This window comes from Protomyctophum parallelum (assembly GCF_964188405.1).
Source record: "Protomyctophum parallelum genome assembly, chromosome: 20".
Classification (NCBI taxonomy): Eukaryota; Metazoa; Chordata; class Actinopteri; order Myctophiformes; family Myctophidae; genus Protomyctophum; species Protomyctophum parallelum.
Window position 1 is genome coordinate 28765566 of NC_139718.1, and position 20777 is coordinate 28786342.

Here is a 20777-nt window from a genome sequence, read left to right on the forward strand (position 1 = left end):
TCCTCAGTCCTCGCTCAGCGTCGGGATTGGTTTCCCATGTAAACTCCAGGTTGTTTCCCGACATCACGTCTATATAAATTGACAATTGGACGACGGTGAGTGGATATACATGCATGCAGCATTGCAGCGGCTTCATCTAGACACTCCGTAAAACAGAAGGTGAATACAATTAGAAATATATCCTCATTGTATTGGGTACTACATTGTTATTAAGGGTTATCTCGCACCCCATATAGGGTTTTAGAGGTTGACTGCTACTAGAGCTAACGTTAGCTTTCCAAAGAAGAGTATCACCCACCCCGTGTCATGTGACATCGGGCAGTTAGGTTGTGTGATTTTGTGTGCGTTTACAATGTTTATAATATATTGTCATTCCGTTAACCCAAAAAAAAGCTAAAATGCATAACTGTCACCTCGGTGGGAATTTGGCACAGAAATATATGAAAATGTTGCCGTGAATTGTTTTAAGAGAACTTGTTCAGTCAGTTTGTTGTTGTCACCCACATACAGTAATAAGGAAACAACACTGCAAGAGGGAATGTTTTCTCCCATCGTTGCCCTGCTGGGCCTGGGCCTGGGGCTGGCTGCTGCATTCCCCTCACAGCAGACCGACAAGGGGAAGAACTGGGTGGTGATTGTAGCTGGCTCCAATGGCTGGTACAACTACAGGCACCAGGTAAATCAAGTGGAACTTGGCATACGCAACTAGCCACAATGCCACCTTATCATAGCCTAAGATTTAGACTCGTTTCTAAACGGAATCAATATACATTTTATTTGCTGTATTGATATCTATGTAATAACAGTACAGAGACAAATATATGAAAGTATGGCACACCTAAAGTGCCATTTAATTTACAGTTCCAGAAAACTGAAATGGTCACAGAAGTTGATTATAATGAATGACATGACTCCCTCCCAGGCCGACGCTTGCCATGCCTATCAGATCGTTCATAAGAATGGCATTCCTGATGAGCAGATCGTGGTCATGATGTACGACGACCTGGGAAACAATGAAGAGTGAGTTCAGTTTTCCTTTGTACTTCACATGCTCTTGGTGTTTCTCAGTTCTCTGTACAGGTCCTCTGTTGCCTACATAGTACATACTTGTACATAGTATATCCACTTACATTGAGGTCCATGACATCTGTCATCAAATCTCATGATTCACAAGATTTATAGAGGGTGCAAAGCTGCATGCATTCATAGAACATTTGATTTGTTGATTGCTAAATGGTTGAAAAATAGGTTGTGAAAATAATAGAAAAAGTAAACTAAATGTGTTTACAGACTGCTGCGTTTTCAGACCCGAATATTATAGGGAATTGTGGGTGTGCCGTTTTATCTGTTTCTGCCCTTAACAGAGTGATCTAAACGAGACCATTGAGCTATAGTTGACTAGAGTCACAAGGAACTAATTTTGCTATCCTTTCTAGACTTCATATGGGAGTTATGTTGCTCAGGGCAAAACTAAGCAGCTGGGCAGTGGTGTGTTAACATCTATAAACATCAATTGAGCTAACTTTCTTCACAAAGTATGCTAAATGTACAATACAGGCACTTGTATTGCTTGAACGTTGCGGACATTTCCACAGTACAGTATAAGGACAATCCAAACACAACCTCACATACTGACTATATTTATTGTCTTGGATTTTGTCTATCGTATGGCATACAGTAGGCCTAAGTGTCTTTTTTCTGGTTTTAAAGGCTGCAATACAATGACGTGGATGTACTTTTCGGAACTTACTTGACCGGGTAAAAGGCAAATAATAGAATAGCCAGAAACATAGTTATTGTATAGGCATTTCTGATGACTACAAAAACATATTTTGTGAAAGCACCAATAGTCATCCCCACAATAGTCACCTGATATATTTTGTCTATATACTGTAAGATAAGACAGGGAAGCTGGACATGATGTGTGATTGACAGTGCTGTTGGCTTCAGTTTGGGCTAGATATACAAGGCTACAGTGATAATGTAATAGCAATCATGTTTAACTGGGCTCTCCTGTATTATTTACTATTAAAATCTACTTGCAGTTTAAATAAATAGAATATTCCTGGAATATTCCAGGTCCAATGTTTTCTTTTTTTTGTTGCACTTGGTCTTTTTGTGGAATCCATGTTTGAACTTTCTTAAGGTTAAATATTAGCACATTTGTCAATCTGTTGTGAGCCCCTTTATCTATCAAAAAGATTTAAGTCAATAATGATAAGAGGTCATATTTTCACCATAAGGTAGCTTATTTCCTGGAACAGCGGTGCCCTTGTTTTTATTTATACTGAATATTTTGGTCAGTGAGTCAAAATTGAATCATTATCAAACCTAACATAATGTAAGTCCTAAATAACATGATAAAATGTTGATATCCACTTCGATACTTGCTGTATGTCAATACTACTGGTTATACTTTTGTGTTTTTTGGTGGGTTGCTTTTAAGCTTTAACTGTAGTGCATTCTATCACTTTCCACCTGGCATTCCTATTTGGGGCATTTAAAACTGTCCAAATATTTTTATATATATATAAATATATTTTGTTATTCATCATCGTACTATCGATATGCACATGACAAGTGAATAGATAGTAAGAGAGATAGCTGTACATTTCCTTTACTCTCTTCACTGTCACCTGATTGGTGAATAATCAACCATTTCGCAATGTCATTGTGTTCATGCTTTGTCAGCTGACTTTCACTTCCCTAGATAAACTTGAATAATATTTTTATTTTCAGCAACCCCACACCAGGAATCATAATCAACAGGCCAAATGGTACAGATGTGTACAAGGGAGTTCCCAAAGACTACACTGGGGATGTGAGTAATTCATTGCAATGCAAATAGTGTGCATGCACATACTGTAGGTACAAGTGCAAATCATAGCTATTGACCGACCATAACATGGCATGAGAATCACATCACTACATTCAAAAAGGTTTTTTTCGTAGGTAGATTTCAATATTTTAAAACTCCACTCCCTTGTTTTTTGGTTTATCTCTCTTGTTTGTGTTAATGTTGCCCTGAAAGGCTGTGACTCCTGAAAACTTCCTGGCAGTGCTGAAAGGTGACTCTCAAAATGTTAAAGGAGGCTCTGGCAAAGTCTTGAATAGGTGAGGAGGAAAATGAAGCCAACTTTAAAGTGTTTCATTTGAAAACCGCTTGCCTTTGGAAAATAGGTTTATTTGAATGAATTTCTATTTCGGGGAATGTTTGAATAAATTGTGTGTAGAATATCAACCTTACTGGTTTATCAGGTCGTTGATTGTTTCCATTTCTTCATTCTCTTGGCAGCGGCCCCAACGATCATGTGTTTGTTTATTTCACTGATCATGGCGCGCCTGGAATCCTGGCCTTCCCTAATGATGATGTAAGCATTTTCATATTTTTTATTTCCTGCTTTGGACAGTGGTCTTTCCACACAGATAGAATCACCCAATTCTTACACATAAATCTAAACCAATGTAAATACAAAGGTGTCACTTCTGACTGCCACACTGTGTGTGTTCATGTGATATTGTGATTAATGACCTGACTGAATTCTAAAGAGGCTTTTCGCTCTTTCTCCCCAGCTTCATGTTAAAGACTTCATGGACACCATAAACTATATGCATGAAAACAAGAAGTACAAAAAGGTGAGAGCCTATTCGGCGCATGTCATTATAACCACTTCTTTCTTCTTTTTCTTTTTCTTTTTATAAATATAGAAAATAGCCTCACAACACGTCACAATGTGAACATTGTGATCCTGTAGATCTTGTTCAAAATAATGTAATTTCTAAATGGGGCTTAAAGGTATATTCAGTGATTTCACTTAATTCAAATATCACTTATTTTTTTGTTTTGTTGTGATAATCCTCCCTACTATAGAGTGTGCTGGCCATATAAGGAGTTCCTCCCTGTCCCCAGTCAACCCCTGGGGGTCAAAAAACCTTAGGTTTCATTTTTGGCTCTCTATCCTGATTGGACGAAAGGCTGGGTCCCACAGCCAAAAACGAAACCTAAGGTTTTTTGAGTGAAATCACTGAATATACCTTTAAGTGGTTAAACATTAGACATATTACAATTCTGATGGCATAGTTAGATCATGCCAATCAGGTGATTGCTGGAGTACAAGATTGTTCTTGCTGGAAGGTGATGGCGTCACCTCACCGAACTTGATTTCTTCCTCACCCATCCCTTTCCTCCTGCACACACATGCACAGATGGTGTTCTACATTGAAGCATGTGAGTCTGGATCAATGATGACCCGCCTGCCTGCTGACGTTGATGGTGAGTTGCACTTCACCTACTCACAATCACTTCCCAGAACAGAACAACATGTGGTGATGATGAAGTCCATAAGACAATCAACACTGCAGTCATGTAACAGTGCTAGGGCTGCAAAAGTATTCAAATTTGAATCTTGATCATGATTTTGGCTTCCCATAATTAAATGAACATGATCTGCCAATATTGACATTTGTGCTCCACCCATAGAACACAGGACAGTGACCCATCTGTTAGGGGAGTTTTTCGTTGCCATTGTCGCAAATTCGCAATATTGCTTGCTCTGGGTGGATCTTTGTTGGTTGTAAAGTGTCTTGAGACAACTCGTTGTGATTTGACACTATAATAAAATTGAATTGAATTGAATTGAATATGATTGAATGACAGAACTGGCAGCAATGCCTGTATGTACAGTGCCAATAAAATCAAAGAAATTACAGTATTTTGATAACTACTATTGTCCAGTATCATCTAGTATAACATCATACTAACTTCAACAACTGACAGTCAATATTGGCTGACCTACTGTAGGTATCTTCCTTGCTGCTAAACTTTCTTTTAGAAAACCTAGAATTTAGAAATGCATGTGCGTCAAAAGTCTCACCCACCCCTCACGTTTATTTAGGTGCTGTGTCATTAGTCAGAAGGTTCATTCTTCCGAAATTACTATCCCTATCTCTAACCTAAACATAACGGCAAACATGGGAGCAGTGCATGTTCGCCAATCTTAATGTGTGTATGTTCGGACTAACAGGACTTTGGATCTATGGGCAGTCCCCGTTTATTTATATAGCACAACACATGTGAAAAGAATAAAGTTATTTTCAAACGAGGCAGATGACCGAATGGAAAGTACGATGACCATAATAAATTCATAATCTATAAAATGTAAAACTAAAATGCAACACCTACTCTCCTTTTACAGTGTATGCTACCACTGCTGCCAATTCTCATGAATCTTCTTATGCTTGCTACTATGATGAGGAGAGGGACACTTACCTGGGAGATGTGTACAGCATCAAATGGATGGAAGACTCTGATGTGGTACGTCAACTTGTCCGGTGTCTACCAATACCCCCCACCAATACAACAGATAATACTACACATATTGAATAATATTGACACACATGAAACTCAATAAGGGCCATTTGAAACCTTCCGATGATATCATTGTGTGTTGGCTATACTGGTCTTAACACTTGAAAATCTGTTGTTTTTTAATATTATGGCACATTATTCTGACATGGGAAGGTGATGAGGTAAAGAAGTGTTGAAATGCAATACAGGAACACATTCTGATTGAATGGTTGATGCACCATGGTTGCATGTCCCAAATATTTTAACCACTTAAACTAAAACCTCTATACGTAGTAAACTTCACCTGTACTCGGTCAACTCTCCCCCCCACCCCCCACTACACCAAATCCTTTTTCTGAAAATACATTGCCGATCTACAAGCTCATAACGTGTCGTGTCGCGACTTTTAGATAGTGTATTTTGGGCAGAGGTTTCCTCCAGACTAGGAATGTTTCTGTCCAAGTGATTTACTTTCTGATGGGTTTGTGTTTCACTACTTGCTTACAGGAGGACCTGGCAAAGGAAACCCTAATCAAGCAGTTTAAGATTGTGAAGAGCCACACCAACACCAGCCACGTCCAGCAGTTTGGAAACAAGGTCAGGAAAAAAAAGTTTTTTGATGAAAAGAGGAATTTATTTCTGTTTTGCTACTTCCTTTAAACAGCCAACCAAAATACTCTGATATACAGTAAGTCTAAAGTGTTGGTCCTGTATCAGTCAGGATACTGTAAATCTAAAGTGTTGGTCAGGATTGGGATGATGGACGATGAATCAGCGTTCGGCGGTCAATATAATCTATCAGCGAACTGTCCATGTCATCGTGAGGGAAATGGTGCTTTAATTGAATTTAACATTTGTAGTAACATTTGTTAAGTAATGTAAATGTTTTTCCTCCTACGCAAAGCCTGTAATATGACCAGGGCCCTGGTGGACCCCGGTCAACTTATAGTATATAGCAGGGGTTTTCAACAGGTGGTCCGTGGAGGTATTGCATGTGGTCCCTGACCATGCATTTAGTAATGTAGCAGAGCAAAGTGTAGATTTTGTATTTTCTTCCACGGAACAGTGTCAACGTCTGTGCACTCACTGTTCCGTGGAAGACGTGCGTCAATGTTATCAGAATTACTGGGAAGTCTGAGGTTAAGAAATTCCACAGAAAAGGCAGTTAGAATCTCAAGAAGGGTGAAGTGTACCAGCTTGCCTGATTGAGTCATCATTATTACGAAATGTGCCCATATAATCATGTCATCATGTGCTATATCTTGCACGTATTTGCCATTTTTACTATATATATATATATATATATATATTACTATTATATATATTACTACTATTATTAAAATAGTTCAAATAGCCGATAATAGCCATAATGTATGGATGTAGATCTGCTTCAAGATAGTAAAATATGGGGAAAAACAGTTTAGAGATAAAGGTTATAGGGCCAAGATATAGGGCCACATGTGTCAGTACGGTATATCAGTTAAGACATGGGTTTTCAACTGGTGGTCCGTGGACCACTGGTGGTCCGTGAAGGTGTGGTCGCTGATCATGCATTTAGTATGTAGGAAAGTATTCTGTAGGCGTATGATGAGTTGATGACGCATCAATGTTGTCAGTTACTGGGAAGTCGGACGCCTAGAACTTCCACAGAAAAGGGAGTTAGAATTTCAAGGGAAAGTAGGTATACCGGATTGCCTGGTTGAGTCACAATTATAAAGAAATATAATGTAATACTCAATGTAATGTCTGCTCACTGCTCGTCATGCATAAATTGCAATGAACAGCATCATGAGTTTAATATGGAAGGTTAATTTCCCCCCATATCCCCCTCCTCCCAACACAACAGTGGTCCCCAGGTTGATTCTCAGTCAGGGTGGTGGTCCCTGGTTCATAATCAGTTGAAAACCCCTGGTATATAGGGTGTAAGTGGTTCATGTGCTTGCTTTGTAGACTCTTGCCCATATGAAAGTGATGGAGTTCCAGGGTAACAGCTTGGCAGGTGCCCAGCCAGCTGAACCAATGACCTTGCAGCCGGTGGTGGACGCTGACATCATCCCCAGCCCTGATGTGCCCCTGGCCATCCTCAAGAGGAAGATGATGGCCTCCAACGACATCAATACTGTAAGAGGGCTGCTTATGGAGATCAACACCCACCTTAAGGTAAATGGAGGTGTGTGTGGGTGTGTGTGTGTGTGTGTGTGTGTGTGTGTGTGTGTGTGTGTGTGTGTGTGTGTGTGTGTGTGTGTGTGTGTGTGTGTGTGTGTGTGTGTGTGTGTGTGTGTGTGTGTGTGTGTGTGTGTGTGTGTGTGTGTGTGTGTGTGTGTGTGTGTGTGTGTGTGTGTGTGTTCTTGGCTGTAAATGTCAGTCATCTAAGTCTGAAAAAGAACAAACACCCGCACACCGTCTTCAAATGCAGTGAAAGAAACTTTAATAGCGAAATGTTTCGGCCTATGCAGCCTTCATCAGGATATCTTTATTTATCATAAAGATAGTCTGATGAAGGCCGCATAGGCCGAAACGTTGCTATGTTTCCTTATTAAAGTTTTTTTCACTGCATTTGAAGACAGTGTTTGTTCATTTTCATTATGTCGGGCACTTAACCCTCTCCTACGCACCTGTCGCCTGTAGGTGTGCAAAAGCCTTGCTTTTTATTTTTTGCCTAAGCCTAAAACATTTCACAATTAGTTGTTAAGTTGCTATATGAAATTAATCTTGTTTAGGTGAGGGAGATGCTGGCAGAGACTATGAACAGAGTGGTGGCGAGGGTGACTGGCGATAAGCTAAAGGCTCAGAAGCTTCTCAACGACCGACTAGAGCTCTCCCAGGATGAGTGCTACAAATCCGCAGTCACCTACTACAAGTACAACTGCTTCAACTGGCACAAAATGGAGGTATAGTAGCAACATTTTTTAATTTACACAACATTCATATTCTCATATCACAATCATGTTCCGTGGACTTTTGCAATCTACTGTTTGCAAAGTAGCATGTTCATGCTATATTCATTTCCACTGTGGTACTTGAACTGCAAAGTATAAATTTGTGTTTTTTTTAATCTCTAGGCAGAGCATTGCATTTAGGGCTGGGTGCAATATAACTACTATTGTCCAAGACACATATATGTATATATATTGTTTTTCTGTGCGGTGCAGATTAAATAAATAGTATTGATATCAATGAATGAAATGACACAAATTCCCTCTCTGTAAATGCCTGACATTTAAATCAGCCCAATACAACATGGGGAAAATCCATGTTATCTTCCTATCATTTGTACTTTTCTTTTAAGCTGAAATTTACTGTAATTGACTGGCGTCTTGTATGGAACATGAATATGAAGTGATGTTAATATATAGGGCTATAATCTTGTGTTTCAGTATGAGTATGCACTGAGGCACCTCTATGCTCTGGTCAACCTGTGTGAGGGAGGATACTCCATTGATAGGTCTGTATGTGCATGAATGCATGTGTCACTGTCTTCCTTTTAGTTTTCATTTTAATTAATATAAAAGCACAAAACGCATACACTTGCTCTAGTCACTTTATTATAATCAGCAATCCAAATCATACATCCCCATGTGTTCCTCTTATAGCCTTTCATCTCAAGTGTGATTGTTTCTACTTTTTTGGCCATTGTGAAAACTAATTCTTCACATTAAATGTTCTCTCTCCCCAGTATTCAGAAGGCCATGGACTACGTGTGCTATTTCTCAAAGTAAAATGGACCTCAAAAAGTCTCAAACTGGATGGCTTGAGAAGATGTGACTTCTCATTGCACTGCTAAAGAATCAAGCTGACGCGGAGTTGATGTTTGTGTTGTTTGTGTTGTTTTTGTTTTTCCCCATCAGCACACTATAACACTTATTTTCTTAACTTGTGATATTTTTTTATTATTTTACTGATTTTAAAGACCCATTTTATAATGAATTGCACTATGTCACTGTGAAAGATGCTGTCTGGAAGAATGTTTTACTGCTTTACTTGATTTTTATATGATCTTTTGTCGCTGTCGGGTGGAAACCGTGTATATCCAAAACTAGGAAAATTGGCTATTGTCTCTACTTTTGTGTTACACTCTTGTAGGATATAGTAAAGCATTAATATACTACATTACATTATACATTAATATAAAAAAAAGAAAACGAAATATGGAGATACAAGATTTCTGTCTGTCAGCGACAATATACAGTAGCTTAGCTTTAGAGGAAAAAGTACATCTATGCAGAGATGTTCTTTTCGCTGTGTGGTCCGGAGCCTGCACAAATGTTTGATTGACATTAATGACATAAAGGACATGCCACCAAATGTTTGCTGTACTGCAGGGACCTTTAAATAAATTCTGGACTGCACACACAATGATGAATGAATTTTCAGTAAGCTCAGTGAGCCCACGGAATGTTTTTTGTGCAGAAAAACTAATGGTTGGAATGGATTCAGAATCAAGAAAACCCCCTAGTTTGACATATCACATGCTACATAAAGCATAATGAAGTTGTTATCACATATATCCCCCTATAAATAATTAAACAGCTGGTCAGCAAGTGGATTCATTAAAAGAACGATGTCCCACTTTTTACACACTCCATGCTGTAAACCACAAATGTATTTTTATTTTGCACACTAAGGATTTTACTGTGTAAAGGGTTCCTTAAATTAGATTGTATTAAGTATTTTTTTCCCCCTAATTTGACTAAGTAAATTTTTCATTTCTTCTTTCCTGAAAACCTTAAAAATATGACTTAGGCAGTTATGCTATGAGGCTAACGATTTCTTCCTTGGCCTAGTAGCTAACGATTTCTTCCTTGGCCTAGTAGAATGTGTGTGCAAAGTTTCACGGCCATGGGACACTACATTCAAGATTTGTGGCATTTTGTTAAAAACGCACCACTCCTGCAAACTTTGAAAGCTAATATACACATGCACTACAGTAGCCAAGACAGATCAGCCTTGATCACTATAGAGATAATAAATGTGTACAAAATCTGTAGGATTACGGTATATGAAAAAAAGGTTCTTCCTCTTGAGTCTTGATGGTGCTAAAACAGGCAAATGTGGAATAAATTGGGGCAGAGGACTGACCTCATGCCTCCTTCTATGCATGAGGAGTCCAAGCTGCTTCTTTTCACCTGACAGAGGCGAATTTCCCCGGTCGGACGTAGCGCGTGGAAGGGACATGTTATTCCGACCAGTTCCTTTCCCCTCCATCAGGCGCCCCGGCTGGCCAGGGGGAGGTAGTTTTAGAGACCAGGTTTACGGCATGTTTTTGTGAGGGTATCTACCCTAGGGGACACGGGGAGAACATGCAAACTCCACACAGAAAGGCCCTATCGCCAACCCCCGCCTCGGGTATGGGCACTGATGACGCGGAGGAGGGAACACGCCGCCAGTGCCCACAGCGTCCCCAGCGGGAATCGAACCCAGGACCTTAATTCTAGCTGTGAGGCGACAGCACTACCAACTGTGCCACCGTGCCCCTGTCATTCAAACTACTCACTCATTTTTAACGTAAAGACGGCACGGTATTTGGTCTCCCTGCTGGGTTATTGAAGGTATATTTATTTATTTACAGTCCTTTCTAATTAACATTACAAAATAGATATAATTTATTTTTGAGTGGTGCAACCACTCCTACAACCAGCTTGCAATGTCCTCGTACCTGTTTGTGTGTGTGTCTGTGAGAGCACGAGTATGTGACTTAATAATAGCAGTAGGGGGCGCCAGAAACAGTGAGAGGGGTAGTGTCTCTAATGAGAGAGAGTGAGAGAGAGAGAGAGAGAGAGGGGGGGGGGGGGGGGAATTGCACAACTCAGTTCACACGTGTGTGATTTTTTATCTATTAGCAACTCCCCTCTATTGGTTCTCTGTATTGTTCCAATTTCTTATCTGTATCGTTCCAATTTCATTCTCTCTCTGTTTCTGTCACAACAGCACCACTTTTCCCCCTACTGGTACTCTAAACATAGTAACAGTTACATAGTCCCATAATGACATTGCTGTTCTTTGGAGTGGTTGCACCACTCAAAAAATCAAAAGCACCAGGAGACATCTGCTGAATGCCCAAAGGTGCCTTGGCTCAATGGTGTAGTGCACTTGATCGGTTGCCTCTGCTACAGATACAGACATCTAGCAGGTTCAAGTACTGCTAACTGCCATGGCATCGGAGGAGAACAGGGTTCGATTCCCAACAACATGCAAAAGAAGACAGCGCTAAGATTAGAAACATCTGATTAATATGATTGTGTTATTTTAGCTTTACTAACTGAAACAAAACAAACAAACAAAATTACCAGGAGACTTTGCCTGGGAGTGTCTGACTGATGGTGCAGTGGTCTAATCATCAGGCTTTCAGTACAGACATTCCATGTTCAAGTCCTGTTCCGCCTACAGCTCAATGCTGCAGTAATTTGAACTTTTCAAGGCTTGAATAAAAAATAGAAACTCAAAAGCACCAGGAGTCTCCTGGTGCTTTTGAGTTTCTATTTTTTATACCTTTGTACCTTTGGGCATTCAGCAGATGTCTCCTGGCAGGAGACATCTGCTGAATGCCCAAAGGTACCGTGGCTCAATGGTGTGGTCAGTCTGTACCAAGACGATCTGACGACGAACTGGAAGAAAATGTATGGTGTGGTCCTGCTGATTGAGCTGAGCAATCTAAAATACAAAAGAACACGTCTTTCGACAACTATGAGAGATGGTGTACTGGTCCGGTGATTAGGCTCTCAACACAGAGGTTCCATGTTCAAGTCCCAGATCTCCTAGTTCAATTCTGGAGTTAGGGCACTTTGTGTGCTTTTGTGTGCAGAACACGAAAATAAAATAATCAATCAAAAATAAATCAACAATCAATCATAGCAAAAATAGTTGAAAGTGAACAGCGCCAACGTTGTCCAGTTGAAAATGAACTACGCCGACACGCCATCCATACGACGTTGATACGCCGTCTCTCTCTGGACGGCGTATCAACGGCGTATCAACGTCCGCTCACGCCGTCGGACAGTTTTAGACTATTTTTGTGTTTTCAGACAGTTGAAAGTGACCTGAAAATGAACTACGCCGACACGCCGTGCACACGACGTTGATACGCCGTCTCTCTCTTGGACCACGTAGTAACGGCGTATGGACGTCCGCTCACGCCGGAAATGTAAGAGATTTCCTCAGTGATAGAATTAATAAGTTACAGCTATATCTTTAGTGGATTTAACAGATGGAATGAATTATTACAACTAGGCCTAGTCTTATAGTGGATTTATTTGATACAATTAAGCGATGGAATTAATAATTATAACTAATGTCTTTAAATAAACATTTATATTAAAATAGCTTAAAACGTGACAAATGTAGTATTTGTATGTGCTTGGTGTCTTTAGGTTTGGCTCTTCCTCAGGTCTGGCTCTTTAGTCCACTGGTAACGTATGCGCCTAGTTGATATGAGGTCCGGGGTTCGACTCCCAGCCAAGGTTACACTTTGAACCAGTGTTTCTTTCTACAGTAGCTACATTGGTTTTTCTATCACTGAGTGGAATCTCCTGTTATTTATCTTTTTGTATTTTATTTTTGTATCAATGTTGACGTTGTTACTCAAAGGGAACAGCAGACTGCATTGTGGGAGGTAGCAAGTATTTATTTTTGATTGATTATTTTATTTTCGTGTTCTGCACACAAATTCAACACTGCACAAAGAAGTTAATATGACTTTTCTCTCTGCACAATTAGCCACACAACGTCCAAGTCAGACGCATACCAAACACTCACTTGCAGTCTCAGCTCACTGACTCTAATTCAATGTCTTATGATTATGAATATAATTAAATGTAAATGTGTCTTACTCTTATAAACCCATGGGGTTAGGGCACTTTGTGTACAGAACACGAAAATAAAATAATCAATCAAAAATAAATCAGCAATCAATCATAGCAAAAATAGTTGAAAGTGAACAGCGCCAACGTTGTCCAGTTGAAAATGAACTACGCCGACACGCCATCCATACAACGTTGATACGCCGTCTCTCTCTGGACGGCGTATCAACGGCGTATCAACGTCCGCTCACGCCGTCGGACAGTTTTAGACTATTTTTGTGTTTTCAGACAGTTGAAAGTGACCTGAAAATGAACTACGCCGACACGCCGTGCACACGACGTTGATACGCCGTCTCTCTCTTGGACCGCGTAGTAACGGCGTATGGACGTCCGCTCACGCCGGAAATGTAAGATATTTCCTCAGTGATAGAATTAATAAGTTACAGCTATATCTTTAGTGGATTTAACAGATGGAATGAATTATTACAACTAGGCCTAGTCTTTAGTGGATTTATTTGATACAATTAAGCGATGGAATTAATAATTATAACTAAATGTCTTTAAATAAACATTTATATTAAAATAGCTTAAAACGTGACAAATGTATTTGTATGTGCTTGGTGTCTTTAGGTTTGGCTCTTCCTCAGGTCTGGCTCTTTAGTCCACTGGTAACGTATGCGCCTAGTTGATATGAGGTCCGGGGTTCGACTCCCCCAGCCAAGGTTACACTTTGAACCAGTGTTTCTTTCTACAGTAGCTACATTGGTTTTTCTATCACTGAGTGGAATCTCCTGTTATTTTATTTTTTGTATTTTATTTTTGTATCAATGTTGTTACTCAAAGGGAACAGCAGACTGCATTGTGGGAGGTAGCAAGTATTTATTTTTGATTGATTATTTTATTTTCGTGTTCTGCACACAAAGTGCCCTAACCCCATGGGTTTATAAGAGTAAGACACATTTACATTTAATTATATTCATAATCATAAGACATTGAATTAGAGTCAGTAAGCTGAGACTGCTGAGTGAGTGTTTGGCATGCGTCTGACTTGGACGTTGTGTGGCTAATTGTGCAAGGTTCAAGGTTCAAGGTTCAAGTTTATTTAGTGTCCCCGAAGGGCAAATTGGGTTGCAGCATAGACAGTACATTAAACAATGAATGAAACAGTACAGACAACAAACAGTTCACATAGCGGATACCAGAGTAAAAGGTGCACACAACCATTAAAGTGCAGGCGTTTAAAGTGCTATGCGATAGGTCATAAAAGTGCGTGTGCATAGACATAGGCACAAGATAATACAGTAAAAAGTAAAAAGTAAAAGTGCTCATCATAAGGTTATATCCTCGATCTACGCACAGCAGCATTCAGTGTGTGAATAGAGACCGGGACAAAGGAATGTTTGTGCCTGTTTTTTGTGGCACAGGGGGCTCGCAAGCGAAGGCCGGATGGGAGAAGGATGTACTCTCCGTATAGTGGGTGAGCAGCATCATATCGGATACACAGGGCTTTGTTAAGTACCTGTTTCTTAAAGATCTGGTCTAGGCCGTTCATTTGTGAGCCAATGATTTTTGAGGCCACTTTTACAATTCTCCCTAGGGAATTTTTGTCTCTGATGCAGAGATTACCATACCAACAGATAATGGAGAAAGAAATGACGGACTCGATGTAGGCACTGTAAAACAGTTTCATCAGAGTCTTGTCGACATTGAACTTAGCCAATTTCCTTAGGCAGTACAGGCGTTGTTGACCTTTTTTTTGCATCACATCAGTGCAGAGAGAAAAGTAATATTAACTTATTTGTGCAGTGTTGAATTTATACTTGGCTCGTGCACTTTACTAGAAATATATATTTCAAAGTTCTCCAGGACCATAATTGAACTAGGAGATCTGGGACTTGAACATGGAAGAGCATGTTGAGAGCCTGATCACCAGACCAGTACACCATCTCATAGTTGTTGAAGACGTGTTCTTTTGTATTTTAGATTGCTCAGCTCAATCAGCAGGACCACACACCATACATTTTCTTCCAGCTCGTCGTCAGATCGTCTTGGTACAGAGCGCCCCCTGAAATGCATGCATTCGTTATTTGATCCCTGCGATTAAATCCAACTGGTGTCATCATCTGAATAGATTATTACAGTCACCAGGGGGCGCTCTGTACCAAGACGATCTAACTGTTGAACTGAACTGACTGATGATTACAGGACATGCAATGTCATTGTTCCCCAAAACACGTCCCCTTCTCATTGCAAGTTCTTTTTTTAATCACTTCCTTTTTTCAGACAAGCAACAAGTAATATTCTGTACTTTATTTATTAAGACTTCCCCTTATAGCTAGTGAGTAGCCTACTGTACTTATATATGTATGTTATTGTTTTGTTTTGTTTGTTTTTTATTTTAAGTAATTGTATTGTATTGTATTGTCTGTATTATGTATTGTTTTGTTGTATTGTCTGTTTGTCAAAAAAAAAGAAAATTCAATGAATATATTGTAAAAAAAAAAGGGGGGGAGTGTGCAGCTAGCCAATCATTCCAATTGTGCCGGATTGTTAGCTGTTAGACAGGGGCAAAAATTGTAGTCTCTGTCACACATTTAGCCTGGCGGAGACAACTATGAAAAGTGTGCAAGGAGGGAAGGAGCAAATAAGGGCCCCCAAACTTTGGAAGGCAGACAGCAATCATAGCCAATTGGAATTGGACCTGACAAATCTGACTTATACGTGATGAGATGACGTACCCAGAGATAATAGTGTACTGATTTGTGAGTTTTAGCACAGTTTGAAGAAAATACAAAATTGCACAAAAAAATGAATTTGGCACAGCAGAGGGAAAGCTTTTGATTTGTATTACCTACAGTTCAAGAGTCATAGGCAAACTAAACTACACTGCAAAATCCTGAGTTCTTATTTAACTAATGGACCCAAATGGTCCATTTGGCTCCATGTTTACACTCTCAGATTTACAGTCCAATTTGACTGCTGGTGGTCCCAGACCTTTCTGGCGGCAAAGGGTGACCCGTCACCCCATCCATGTTTGTTGATTTCAGGTTGCCATGGTTTCCAAAGCTGACAACATTTTTGGTGATGTAAGATCTGGGTAGCTGTGTATAAAAGAGACACCGAGCACAGGAAGAAGTGCTACGCGCAGGAGGTTTCCCAGGGTCATTTCACATCATGGGGCTCATAATTTCGTCCATGTTCCTAAAGCTTTTTGGAAAGAAGCAGATGAGCATACTTATGCTTGGTTTGGATGCTGCTGGAAAAACCACCATCCTTTACAAAATGAAGCTTGGACAAATTATTAAGGCTATCCCAACCATTGGTTTTAACGTGGAGACCGTAGAGTACAAGAACATCTGCTTCACTGTGTGGGATGTGGGTGGTCAGGCCAAAATCCGACCTCTCTGGAGACAGTACTTCCAGAACACGCATGGTCTTATCTATGTTGTGGACAGCAATGACAGAGATAGAGTAGAAGAGTCTGCGGAGGAACTGGTCAGATTGTTGCAAGAGGGTGGCCTAAGTCAGGCAGTGCTGCTGGTATTCGCTAACAAACAGGACTTACCTAATGCTATGCCAGTGAATGAACTATCATACAGGTTGGGCCTGCAGAGCTGTCGCAACAGAAAATGGTACATCCAGGCTACCTGTGCTACCCATGGTAAAGGTATATATGAGGGACTGGACTGGCTATCCAATGAGCTGACAAAACACTAGAGAGGAAGAGGACTGGAGTCGGCTGGAGCGATGGGTTATTTCAAGAATGCAACAAATGCAAACCTTTTTCCTTTTTATGTTGTTGCACCTAAAAGGGGTGAGCCATTTAGAACAGTGCTCTTCTGCATGTCCTTTTGTGTCTGTGCGTCCACAGCTAATCTGGCAAACCATTAGGCCCAAACCACACCAATGCAACTCGTTGCAACACAACAGTTTTGAAGACATGTCACACCATGTAACTCATTGCAACTGCCATTGGGGATAATGGTTGCATGCAACATTGCAACTATCTGCAACTACTCTCAACCGTTTGGTTGCAAGGAGTTGCATGGCGAATCATTGGTGTGGTTTGGTTTGGGCCTTACACTGATCTTAGGCCTGTTTAGTAAATCAATCCCTGAATATGTTTCATAATTGTGAATATTCTTGTGTTTTTCACATTTTGTGAATTGACAATTGACCACCACCACTACTCCATATTTGAGCAACTCCGATGTCATTAATGCAACGTTGTGACCCATCACCCCATCCCTGTGAATCTCACAGGGGAGCCATGATGTTATTGGACCCCATCTCGTTTTAATAATTGTACATTGTAAGTTTCTCAGTTTGTTTGGTAGAACACATGGGGTATGGGCTCAGTTCCAAAGTCTTTTTTTCAACATTCTTCCCGTGATCCACTCACCAATAAAAATGTTTACATTTGCATAGTTTGACAGGGTCTATGCATCTCGAATGTACTTCCCAGGAAAATAAAGTTGGTACTGATCGTTCCAGTGACTTGAAAGATTATCCATGAACAAACAGACACACAACTCACCTCCTGCATGTAGAGCCATGCTATAAAAACAAAACGGCAGTGTATGACTTCATGAGGCTACTATATGATGTCTTCTATGGCGTTATCTATGCCATATTTGGGCATGGTTTCATCCCAATCCAATCCTTATTCACTTTTATTATTATAAAATATATAAATGTTGGGGGCCATTCTATTACGTCAGTAGCAATTCATGATAAACAGCAAATGCCTATATATGGAGTACCCTGATGTCGCATTTGATGACACGAGATTCTGTTTAAAAGAGACTTGTTCAATGGACAATCATTCATATTTTGTGGGTAGCTTACAATATTATCTGTATAAAGGAAACATACGCACAAAGCATTATTGCCACAATGGCAACTCCTATGGATGTTGATATGCCGAGTGGCACGAACAGCAGAGTCAGCAAGAAACCTTTTGAAGTGAAGAAATGGAATTCTGTGGCATTGTGGTCTTGGGACATTGTAGTGGACAACTGTGCTATCTGCCGCAATCACATCATGGATCTTTGTATTGAGTGCCAGGCCAACCAAGGCTCTAACACAAATGAGGAGTGCAAAGTTGCCTGGGGTGTTTGTAATCACGCTTTCCACTTCCACTGTATTTCTCGCTGGTTGAAGAACAGACAGGTGTGCCCTCTAGACAACCGGGAATGGGAATTTCAGAAGTATGGAAACTAACAAGGTCTTTGAAGATCTAAAGAACATGACTCAGATCCTGACACGACATCTATACGATGTCAGAATAAGCTGGTGAAACTGGCCCAGTCTGAAGGAATGAGGAATCAGGAATCAGTGGCTATGCAATGGGGCGGAAGAGCCCAGCATCCCTTGAATCTACCTGTTGTCTACAGAGCTGGTTCGAGCATGCATCTCGTTTCAGCATCTTCCAGGCTTCAATGAACTGTGGGAGAGTACCAGGAGGGAATTCCTGGATGTATTTTTTTCTTGTACTCTACCTCCATTCTTTTCTCATCTCACCAAAACAACATAATGGAGCGTTCATTAAAAAGTGAATTTCACCCACCATAAACCTGTAAAGGTTACTGGCTCCCAAAGGAACCCGACAACAACCCCAAATTATCTTTTTTTTTTTTTTTTAAAGGAAACCTTCACAATAGTTGCCAGGCCAAAGATGCCACATCTGAGGAGACCACAGGTCTGAAATCAGGCTTTTTCACTTGTTTCACTGGGTGAAGACCAGATAAGTGACAAGGGAGTAAGGGACCATATATTTTTAATTTCAAGGACCCCCAATTTTATTTGCACTAGGTCATGGACTTTTTATCTCTGGGACCCCAATCTGCACTATCATTTTTTTACTCGGAGTGGGTCCAATTGGTTCCATTGGCACACCAGCTGAATATTAATGGCTGCTCAGGTGGTTATGATGAGCGCTTTTAGGGAGAAGTTAGGTTTATGTGTCTTATTGTCCTGTAAGTGTCCATTTGGTTCCTAACTATCTGGAACGCCCTCAATGACTCCACATTGAGAAACACTCCGATAGACAATAGATAATGGGAGTTTAAGTCTTTAATGAAGTATGGAAACTAACTGTGGACAACTTCACCTTCTCTGTTTCACCCCTATTGCTTTCCCCTCTATTTCAAACACTTTTTTTTAAAGATACGTTTGCAATCTTTGCGATGGATGAAGCTATCAAGAAATACAACTCAGGTTCTGACTCATAGTATGAAGGAGAGGACTCAACATTTGGATGTTTTCCTTGGTGGTTCCGGAATAGGAATTTCTTGTGTGAAACACCTTTTTTTGCCAGGTGCTTGAAAAGCGCCTGGACTACATTTGCTAGTACCTTGCTAGAACCAACAAAAGAATGTCGGAAATTAACAATTGACAGGTGCTTGTTGCACCTGACTGAGTCATTCCTGTTTAATGGAAAACTGTGATAAGTTAGTATGACTTGATTTGTCTTTAACTGTGGTGTCAACTAAGCTCCTTTTTGTTCTTAACTCTGCCCAGAACGCCTATGGAACACAGGCCCCTCCAGTTGTATCCGCTGTACCCGACTACCTGAGTATACTTGGTGCCCGTCCATGACATCAGTACTATGAAATAATTGCACAGACAAGTCATACAGAGGTCTCCATATATGGGCATAAGGGACAGACAGGATCACACTTTTTGGGTCACTAAATATAATGTATTTTCATTTACTTTTTTCAAATTTCAAATTTTAAAAGATGAAAAACAGTTTATAAAATCACACCTGTGTGAAGTGAGAGGCGCTATCTATCATACATCATCACATCCGGCAAATCACAATTCCTCAATTTTCTGTACATTGCTCAGCCAATCAAATCATCGCTGTAGTGCTCAGTCAATCATGGGGTACACACAAAGCTGGGCATAGGAGGGGCCCCTCAAAAATCTGAAGTAAGTTATGGCCCGGACGGTAACCGTCTGGGCACCTAGGCTGCAAAGCCAGCCGGATGGTGGGCCGTGGGTTCGAATCCCCATCTCTCCCCTTTCCTGTCTGTCTAGAATTCACTATCAATAAAGGCATAAAAGACCCAAAACAAATTAAAATAAATTAAAATTAAAATAATCAGAAATTAAAAGGAATTTCAAATATAAATTCAACACAATTTCACATACAAGAAATCTGATAAATAGGATTAATCAATAATTAATTGATTAATTAAAAAAAATGTTTGTGAAAATAGCACATCTACTAAACTCAGCTCATAGCAAATTGTGGGCTTGTAGATCTGCTTCTCAGGTCCAGACAACTTCTCTTTGGGTCACGAGCTAAAAAGTCTGGGGAAAACTGTCCTACCTAGACCACCTTTACAATGTTTTGACAGATATTTTTCGAATCAATCAGAAAAACGTGGATTTTGAAAGTTTCTATTGAGAATGATGATGATGATATATAATGAAACAATGTTGAAAGTAGAGTTCAACGGGGACAAATCATTTACATTACTAACCACACGAGGGCGATATTGGGCTAAAAGTATCCACAGTATATTTCTATCTATCTGAGAAAAAATAAAAAGAGAGATTGCAATTTAAATGCAATTATACAGAGCTTATTGTTTCATTGTGCGCGCGCGACACACATTTATTTG

The 20777-nt window shown here is 40.1% G+C and overlaps 3 protein-coding genes across 4 annotated transcripts in view; all 3 read left to right on the forward strand.

The window, feature by feature from the left end:
* Positions 1–20777, forward strand: part of lgmn (legumain) — a 22822-nt gene continuing 2045 nt past the window's right edge. The window contains exons 1-14 of one of the 2 annotated variants that reach the window (XR_014570897.1): positions 1–159; positions 511–676; positions 923–1020; positions 2740–2821; positions 3032–3114; positions 3296–3371; positions 3574–3636; positions 4207–4273; positions 5196–5314; positions 5855–5944; positions 7298–7507; positions 8068–8238; positions 8725–8792; positions 9024–9169. Coding sequence is in view for 1 of the 2 variants with exons in the window: in XM_083792688.1 (XP_083648814.1) it covers positions 539–676; positions 923–1020; positions 2740–2821; positions 3032–3114; positions 3296–3371; positions 3574–3636; positions 4207–4273; positions 5196–5314; positions 5855–5944; positions 7298–7507; positions 8068–8238; positions 8725–8792; positions 9024–9066 (1308 nt within the window). In the remaining variant the exon portion in view is untranslated. Of the gene's footprint in view, positions 160–510; positions 677–922; positions 1021–2739; positions 2822–3031; positions 3115–3295; positions 3372–3573; positions 3637–4206; positions 4274–5195; positions 5315–5854; positions 5945–7297; positions 7508–8067; positions 8239–8724; positions 8793–9023; positions 9703–20777 lie in introns of those variants that run through there. The other variant, XM_083792688.1, reaches the window with a different exon arrangement.
* Positions 16318–16860, forward strand: LOC310877943 (ADP-ribosylation factor 4-like; the record flags this gene model as incomplete). Its single annotated transcript, XM_083791955.1, has 1 exon — positions 16318–16860. One exon carries the CDS (start codon positions 16318–16320, stop codon positions 16858–16860), a length of 543 nt encoding a protein of 180 aa, XP_083648081.1.
* LOC310877724 (E3 ubiquitin-protein ligase RBX1-like) lies at positions 18040–18366 on the forward strand (the record flags this gene model as incomplete). Its single annotated transcript, XM_083791674.1, has 1 exon — positions 18040–18366. The coding sequence occupies one exon, from the start codon at positions 18040–18042 to the stop codon at positions 18364–18366; it is 327 nt and encodes a 108-aa protein (XP_083647800.1).